The sequence below is a fragment of the Lipotes vexillifer genome, unplaced genomic scaffold, assembly GCF_000442215.2.
Source record: "Lipotes vexillifer unplaced genomic scaffold, Lipotes_vexillifer_v1.1 scaffold525, whole genome shotgun sequence".
Classification (NCBI taxonomy): Eukaryota; Metazoa; Chordata; class Mammalia; order Artiodactyla; family Lipotidae; genus Lipotes; species Lipotes vexillifer.
In genome coordinates this window covers 348,111-357,870 of record NW_006786891.1, presented here as the reverse complement: position 1 = coordinate 357,870, position 9,760 = coordinate 348,111, and the positions used below count along the sequence as shown (strand labels likewise).

The 9,760-nt window shown below is 36.4% G+C and overlaps 1 protein-coding gene across 1 annotated transcript in view; it reads left to right on the top strand.

The window, feature by feature from the left end:
• Positions 1-690: 690 nt before the first annotated feature.
• ZFYVE9 (zinc finger FYVE-type containing 9) overlaps positions 691-9,760 on the top strand; it is a 132,984-nt gene continuing 123,914 nt past the window's right edge. Inside the window, exons 1-2 of the mRNA XM_007459612.1 lie at positions 691-760; positions 4,295-6,396. Of these exons, the coding sequence (XP_007459674.1) occupies positions 691-760; positions 4,295-6,396 (2,172 nt within the window). The remainder of the gene's footprint in view (positions 761-4,294; positions 6,397-9,760) is intronic.

The following is a 9,760-nucleotide window of genomic DNA, read 5'->3' as shown; positions in this document are numbered from 1 at the left end:
TCTTTGCCTGAAGAGACATATACCCCCAAAAAACTGCTAAGACTGATGTCAAAGAGCATATTGTCTATGTTTTCTTCTAGTTTTATGGTTTCAGGTCTTAACATTCAAGTCTTTTTATCCATTTTGAGTTTATTTTTGTATATAGTGTGAGAAAGTAGTCCAGTTTGATTTTTTTTTTTTTTGCACGTAGCTGTCCAGTTTTCCCAACACCATTTATTGAACAGGCTGTCTTTGCCCCATTCCCTTTGTCATAGATTAATTGCCCATACAAGTGTGGATTTATTTCTGGGCTCTCTATTCTGTTGCATTGATCTATGTGTCTGTTTTTGTGTGAGTACTATACTATTTTGATTACTGTAGCTTTGTAGTATAGTTTGGCATCAGAGAGTGTATTATGGGATGTTTTTTAATTAGCGATCCAGTCACCTTATTAGTAATTGGTCTGTTCAGATTTTCTTTTTTTTTTATGAGTCATTGTTGGTAGGGTGCATGTGTCTAGGAATTTATCCATTTATTCTAGGTTGTCCAATTTATTAGCATGTAATTGTTCATCGTAGTCTTAAGATCCTTTGTATTTCTGTTTTACCAGTTATAATGTCTATAAATAATATTTTAATAATTGAAAGTGTAATACAAATTTGATCTATTTTCTAGATTTAAACAAGTCTCTTGAGTGGTGTTTTCTCACCGATGGAGAATTACTTCCAAGCAGAAGCTTACAACCTGGACAAGGTGTTAGATGAATTTGAACAAAACGAAGGTGAGAATTTACTTGATGACTCTGTTTGAATATATTTATGATATAGAAAATGTGGGATTATAAGAGGATGCAGTACTTAAAAAAAAGAAAGGAAGGTCCAATGCCTCAATAATGATAGTATTATATATTAATATTCAGAGGAAGAACTAACATTTTTGTTAGCAATAACTGTGTGCCAGATACTATGCTAAAGCATTCACATGGATTATATCATTTAATCTTTAAAATAATCCCATGAAAGTAAATCTTACCTACATTTTACAGATGAAGATAGAGGCACAGAAAGGTTACGCATCTTCCCCAAGTTAGTTTGTTCGTAAGTGCAGGATTAGAACCCAGTTTATTGTCAGGAAAAGCTTTAGAATGTGTGATTGTATTTCCCAAGTTAAGAAAAATAGCTACTTTCATATTGATTGACCAATAAAGCAAGATCCATTTTAAACCTAATTTTAAAAGATTTACATTTTTAAGTATCTACCAAATGGTTAATTAAATTATATATTCTCAAGGCCCAGTCTAAAAATGTCTGCTAAAGATTCACTTCATTTAGGGAATTTTCCTTAAATTCACCTTTCAGTATGACTAGAATGCGTAAGCCATAATTAAATATCTGTTCTTTCACTTTATCCTGCTTCCCTGGTGTTCTTGGTTTCTAACAGAAAATGGCATGTAACAAGTTTACAAAGTGATATATTTCCATCTAAAGCCTATGATTTTAGTAGTAGTCTCCAAACCTTTACTGTATCTGGTGATTCAGATTGTTCTTTGATGGCAGTTGGGAAGAGAGATTAGTTTTGCTTTTGTTGTTTTGGGCCTATCCTAGAGCAAGCATTAAAAAGATATGTGCTCATGGGGGTAAGAAGGGAGAAGAAAGATACCTGGAATGGCCTGCTCTTACATTTTACCATTGATGACCCAAAGCTAACCCGTGACCCTAGCCTAACTCCTGATTCATGTAAACGTGAAACCGAATCTTTTTGGATTTTATGGGATCTAGGTGGGCTTTATACATACCAAGGTGGAAGGTATATTATCCTCTTAGTTTCAGTCATTTATACAAGTATTTTATCAATCCCTTCTTTGGTTTGGCCCTATCACAGTTATTTGTCATCTACACAGATGCTACACCTAATCCTGTGAATACTGTTCTTCTAGAATACCACTGACTCTCATTAATAAAATTATTTGTTCTTTACATCAGTCTCTTTGTGACTTCTGTAGGTTCTAGTAGGGTATTTTGTATATAGTTGATTTGCAGTACATTTTTGTTGAGTCAGTAAAAATTGTCATTTTAGTTTGAAATATAGCATTTGCTTACCAAAATAACTCCTTTAGAAGGAGAATAATTTCAGAAGCCAGCTTGTTTGTAACTATGCTCTTCATTTGTTTTCAACTATTTTTTAAACATCTCAGTACCAGTTGCATTAAAACTACCACCTCTAGCGTGGTACCTTTCCAAATATATTTTTTTTAAAGTGTTTTCTCATTTCATGTTAATTTCCTCCTTTAAATGAAAAATGTACCACACACAAACTGTGATGACATTAGATAATTAACATTATACCCAGTTGGTGGTTAAATAATGAAAATTTTAATACATGATCATTTCTGTTTGAATATTACTAAATATTCTTATAAGAGGCAGTGTTTCTTTTTTATTTCTGTGAACCAGCTTGGAAATACGATTTCTTTTTTTAAAAGGAAATACATGTTACCAAATCTCAAGCCTCTGCTAGCCCAAATTTGGTAAACTCAGGATTTAACATTTAACACTCAGAGCATATTAAGCCCATTCTTCATGCAATCTGATTTTTTATGGCCTTTACAATCTGACCTTTCTAGCTTCTTTTCACTACTTTCTTACACTAATTCTTTTTTCAACCCAAACTGATTTACTTAATTGCTTTCTCAGATTGTTGTGTTTGGGGCTGTACTGGCTGTACTTTTACTTGTTCCCCTCTTACGAATTCCCTGTTTTCCAAACTTTTTGTAAAATTGTCTTTGAAGCCCAGCCCATTTCCTCCTGCTTCCATGAATTCAAGCTTGCTGCCTCAGCCTGTAAAATACCTTTGTCCTCTCAATTTACTTTCTACTACTACATAATAGTTTTTGAATACTTATGCTATTCTGTACTGCTAGTTAGAGATTCATGTGTATTGTGTCTATTTCTTATTTTTCCAACTAGATTATATACTTCTTGGAGCTATCATTTAATCTCATATTCCGCCCAATGCTTTTACAGTGGTAGATACTCGCATGGCATATATTTATGGCGCTACAATAAATATATGCTACGTGAATATGCTACCTACTACATATCAGGGCTGTGCAAAGCAAGGATTTACATTGATGGAAATAAGTGGTTTCTGCCTGAAAAAGTCAGGTAAGTAAACCATTGCAATGCAGTGTAATAAATGCTTTAATAGAGATATGAACAAGGTGCTAAGGGAGCATTAAAGATTTATGAGAGGAAAGCATGTCTGTATAACTTCAGGGCTGTGATTATCATATTTACTATAGGAAAACAGGAAAAGCAATAGGTGCATAATTTCTTATTTCTCTAATTAGACACATAGCACAATAACTTGGGAAAATGCCATCATAGTTATGATCTATTAAAAAATAAAGAGAAACATTAAATGAGATTATGCTTATTGGTAGAATATAAAAAGGTTGTTTTAATATGGCAAATGATACTTTCTGCCAGATTTCCTCAGATAATAGTGTAAATATGAACCTAAATAATAATATATTGTGACATGGTTATAAGCAGAATTTCACATGCTGTAACAAAGTTTTTAGCTTATTATTGTGGGCAAATTTCAAATATATACAAAGTAAATAGAATAGTGTAATAAACTCTAGTGTACCCATTACCCAACTTCAGCAGTGATTGACATGCTGCCATTTTTCATTTATATATCTTCATTTGCTCCTCACTCCCTGCTTCATTGTTATTTTTTACAATTTTTTGAAGATAAAATTTACGCATTAAAATGTGTAGATCTTAACTGTACAGTTTTGACCAAGAGATATATCCATGTAACCACATCTCAGTCATGATGTAGATTACAGAGCATACCATCTCCACAGAAAATTCCTTTGTTTTCCTTCCCACTCAATTACCGTATCCTCATCACTGTTCTGATTTTTCTTCCACCTTAGATTAGCCCCTACCCCATGTTGTGCTGGGCCAGTCCAAGGCCTTGCCCATTATTGCCCTCCCCTCCCCAGCCCCAAAGTACAGCCTGGGGGCCACTTTAATTATGCCAACTAGATTGAAGTAGAATTCTTTTGTTGTTTGGAATGTTCTGAGATATTACCATTTGGTGATATATAATACAGGGAACAGTCTTAAATGTATTTTCTTATCCTTAGCTAGAAATTAGAAACTTCATACCCTAGGAATATTCTGTTTTCACATATCCTAGGAATATTATAATTTCAGGGCATATTTGCAAATGTAGTTGATTAACTTAGTCCTAGCCTTATCAGTGTTACCAGCAAACTTATTATAATTATTTATTTTTTCAGATGAAACCATTTCTCCTGTTTTATTGGATACAAGGTGGAATAAGATTCTAGATCCCCCTTCTCCCCGACTGTCATTTAACCCTGCATTGGCCAGTGTGAATGAACCTACAGTTTCTGAGTCACAGCCACAATTGAAAGTCTTCTCCCTGGCTCATTCAGCTCCTCTTAACACAGAGGGAGAGGACCATTGTGTTAATGGACAGGACTGTAGTCTGAATCCAGAGATCAACACAATGTGGATTGATGAAAATGCGGTTGCAGAAGACCAGTTAATTAAGAGGAACTGTAATCAAGATGATCAATGCGGTACTGTCGAAGTGGGAGAGAAGAAATGTGGAAACCTAGCTTGTCTGCCAGATGAGAAGAGCGTTCTTGTTGTAGCCGTCATGCATAACTGTGATAAAAGGACATTACAAAGCGATTTGCAGGATTGTAATAATTATAATAGTCAATCCCTCATGGATGCTTTTAGCTGTTCACTGGATAACGAAAACAGACAAACTGATCAATTTAGTTTAAGTGTAAATGGGTCCACTGAAAAAGATATGAACTCAGAGAAACAAATGGATCCATTGAGTAGACCAAATGCAGAGGGGGATTCTGTTAAATACATATGTACTACTTCATCTGATAATCTAGCCAGTGTCTGTTCCCCTTCACAGTTACAGGATGATGAAAATATAGATAGAGACCCTACCATGTCTGTGATTACAAGTTTAACCCCAGATTCAGTAATCTCATCCCAGGGAACAGATGAAGGTCCTGCTGTAAAGCAAGAGGACTCTGCACCAGATGAGGTTCTCACTGGCAAAACCAGCTGTCCTAGGACAGATCTAGGGAGTCCAAACTCCTTTTCCCACTTGAATGAGGGAATTTTGATGAAAAAAGAGCCAGCAGAGGAAAGAACAACTGAAGAATCCATCCAGTCTGGTTTACCTTTGCTTCTCAAAGCTGACATGCCTAATGGGTCTGGCAGGGATGATAACTGTGAACAGTTTTCAGATTGCCTTGTGCCTGGTGAAGTTAGAGCAGATGAAAATGAAGGCTGTAAACATGAAGAAATTCTTGGCACTACAGAACTTCTTAATATGACCGAGCATTTCTCTGAATCTCAGGAGATGATTAATTGGAAATTGACTAAACCAAACAAGATGAATGACAGCCAGGTAAATAAAGAAAATGAGAAGTTTCTGCACATGAATCAGCCTGAAGATACTTATGATGATAGTGGAGGAGAGTGTGATAGAATGGCAGAAGCAGGTCTAGATTTAAAACAAACTTGCATGAATGAAAGTGAAAGATGCGATTTCTCCACTGTTATGGATACACCAGCAGCAAATTCACTATCTAATTGTTGTGATTCCTATGGAATGCAGAGCCCAGTTGTTTGTTTTGTTCCAAAGACTTTACCTTCCAAAGAAGATTCAGTAACAGAAGAAAAGGAAATAGAGGAGAGCAAGTCAGAATGCTACTCAAATGTTTATGAACAGAGAGGAAATGAAGCCACAGAAGGGAGTGGACTACTTTTAAACAGCACTGGTGACCTAATGAAGAAAAATTACTTACACAATTTCTGTAGCCAGGTTCCATCAGTGCTTGGGCAATCTTCACCCAAGATAGTAGCAAACCTGCAATCTATCAGTGTTCCTTTTGGTGGTGCAAGACCCAAGCAACCTTCTAATCTTAAACTTCAGATTCCAAAGCCATTATCAGACCATTTACAAAATGACCTTCCTGCAAACAATGGAAATAATATTAAAAACAAAAATGATGTTCTTGGGAAAGCAAAATTAGGGGAAAACTCAGCAACCAATGTATGCAATGCCTCTTTGGGAAATATCTCTATTGCTGATACAAATGGGGAACATTTAGAAAGTTATGAGTCTGGGATATCCAGTAAACAGTGTGTTGCATTACCTCCAGAAAGCCCAGATAATGATCTCAGAGCTGGTCAGTTTGGAATTTCTGCTAGAAAGCCATTTACTACTCTGGGTGAAGTGGCTCCAGTATGGGTACCAGATTCTCAGGCTCCAAATTGCATGAAATGTGAAGCCAGGTTTACATTCACCAAAAGGAGGCATCATTGCAGAGCATGTGGGAAGGTAAGTTGTGTGTATCAGCTCAGGAATCTGGCATGTGCATTTTGTAATGCTCAATTAGAAATTAATAAAGGTAATATAAGGTGAACAGACTTCTCCTTGAGATGACATCATAAATAGTTTTTGAGCATGCAATTCTAGTAAATTTCCAAATGACTTCGCTGATTCTTAGTGTTTATATAATTTTTTTTTGTTGTGAAGATTTAAGCTGAATCAGTTTTCATGAATAGATGAGAACTGAGGAAGTGGTAACTTTGGTTTCTGTATTGATACTTGGTTAATGGAATAGCTTGAAATAAGGAAGTTATTCTTTTGATTTAAGAAATGTTTGTGATTGACTTCATATTTTTTAATTCTTGAGTAATTGGATATTATACTTAGAATCCATCCCAGTTTTTGCTATAGGATTTTTGCCATTGTACTAGACATTCTGGAACTTGCGGTACACATATACATATATTTTTGTCTTTCCCCCCCATATAACTGATACAAAAAAGAGTTGAAGGCTATAGATCCTTGTGACAAGTTTATAAGAATAGGTGATACTCCTTACCTCTCCCTAAATTCTGTTAGCTAGTACCACATCAATATACTAGTCTGTTTTTTAAACAAGAACTGTAAACAAGGAGGAAATGGGATTTTGTATTTTTAAAAAGAATGTAAGGTTTGGTGTCAGGTCTGGATTTGAACTTCAGCTTTGTTACTTTTAACTATATAACTTTATTAAACTTTATTTTTTCATAAAAAATGAATCAAAAGATAATTTTCATCGGGCTGTTGTGAAGATTAAATGAAATTACATGTAATAGTAAGTACTCAGTAACTAACCTCTACTTCCCTTCTTGCCTGATTTATTGGTCTGTCTGTATTAATTCGGTTGACTTCAACTTCAAGGAACAGAATATCTGGCCCTCAGTTGCTTAGACAAAAGTAACATTTATTTCATATGACTAGAGGCCTGAAAATAGAGACTCTGTTATGTCTGGGTGTAGAGTCAGGATCACTGAAGTTCTCTTGGCCTTTCCCTCGTGGTCTCAAGATAGTGGCACAGCTTTAAGCATCAAGTCCAACCTGTCTACTTCCCAAATGCAGAGAAATTGGTTGGTGGCAAAAGAGCCTATTCCTCTTGCTGCCCTCTCATCAGGGTAGAAAGAATCCCCAGCAACTTCTTTCAATTTATTAGCCAATTCTAGACCACAGGTCCAATTTAAACCAATGACTGACAACAGGGAACAGGATTGCCAGGATTGGCTAAGATCAATCATGATTCATCTGCTGGGGCTGAGCCCAGTGTTGCCTCAACAAAAGTGGGATTCTCTTAATAAGGAAAAGGGGGAGAATGGTTCCTGGGTGGGCATTCAAAAAGGGCTACTATAGGGTCCTATAGGGTCCTAGAACAAAAGAACCAAATGTTGGGGAGCAGAAAGTAGTTAAAGCTGAAACTGGGCTGTTAGTCTCTGATTATTAAAATTTGGAGAAAATAATGTGTCCAATTCCTAAATATTTCACAGTCTGAAGTAAACCTATGGTCAGCAGCCTGAACAGTTTTCTGTTAGGGGATTAGAGTCATCATTTTTTCGTTGTTCTATGTTTTGCTTACTGTGTATAACACTTTCAGAAATTTTTGCTTGTTTTTTTAAAATTTCCTTCCTATTTATTTATTTAGGCTGTGCCGGGTCTTAGTTGTGGCACACGGGATCTTTTGTTGTGGCGGGTGGGCTCTTTGTTGTGGCATGCGGGCTTCTCTCTAGTTGTGGCTTGTGGGCTCCAGAGCACTCAGGCTCAGTAGTTGCGGCACGTGGGCTCCAGAGTGCACAGGCTCTCTAGTTGTGGTGTGCGGGCTCTCTCATTGTGGTGCATGGGCTCCAGAGTGTGCAGGCTCAGTAGTTGCGGCATGTGGGCTCTCTAGTTGTGGTGCATGGGCTTAGTTGCCCCGCGGCATGTGGGATCTTAGTTCCCCGACCAGGGATTGAACCCGCATCCTCTGCATTGGAAGGCAGATTCTTAATCACTGGACCACCAGGGAAGTCCCAAAATTTTGCTTAAGCAAATAATAAAAATGCTTTTGTTCCAGACCAGCATATACAGATGTAATGACTAAATAGGTAACTTAGGTGGATTCAGAAAGTAAATGGAGCAAAATGCACATAAGCTGAAAAATTACATGGAATTTTTGCTGAGTGGAATTTGCAGAATTTATAAATTTATGGCTTCATATGGATTATGGATTCATATTCCATCTTTTTTTCTTTTTCCATCTCCATTTTCCTCAGGGATGTTCTAGGATTGTTGAGGTAATGTCTGTAAAAATCCTTGAGCTCCTCAGAAGAAAGGGGCTTATAAACTTAGCTATAGTTTTTCTAGATAGTAAATTAATCAAATTATACTTGGAATTTAGCTAGAAAAATACCCCAAGCAATGTGATTTTGTAAAATAATGTTTACTGTTGAAAAAAGAAATTTAGTTTGTTCCATTCTAATATATCTACTATCCAGTTATTTCCAACAATTTCTTTATTTAATATCTATAGCTAATAAATTCTCTTTACTGTAACAAGCATATATTAAGCATCTAATATATGAAAGGTTCTGGGCTAGGTATTGGAGATTCAGGTATACATAAATTGGAATGTATGACCTCATAGAGTTTATAATCAGAGGCACTGATTTCAGTGTGTGGGAGAGGAGTGTCTGGATTTCCTGTAGTTTTTCAAAAATGCTAAAAAAATCATTGTGAACTATTGATCTGAGTAGACAAACAGACCATCCCACAACAATTTATAATACATTGTATTAAGAGCCAGTTATGTGTGCTTTATATTCATTCCATTACTGTCTTGTAGAATACCCATTACTGTCTTGTAGAATGGGTGGTTAATTTTTTACTATTTGACAGATAAAGAATTAGAGGCTCAGAGAGGTCAAGGAATATGCCCAGGGTCACACAGCTTGAAAGTACTAGAGCCACCTTTAAAGCTAGGACTCTTTCCTTCAGACATACTGCTTCTCCTAGCATCTCTCCTCATTCATAATAGCAGTATGAACAAAATGCTTTAGGAATGTTGAGAAATGAGAGCTTAATTTTTCCCAGAATGGCAGAGGAGTCAGGAAAATCATGATACAAAATGTGACTATTTGGGACTTCCCTGGCAGTCCAGTGGTTAAGACTCCGCACTTCCACTGCAGGGGGCGCAGGTTCCATCCCTGGTCAGGGAACTAAGATCCCGCATGTCGTGTGGTGCGGCCAAAAAAAAAAAAGTGACTGTTTGGAGGAGGAGATATAAGAAAGTGGATATCATTTATGGATCACAGTTCTAAAGTATGTGAGGAAAATGGGATCACAGCAGAGCACAGGTGGAGAATTAGCA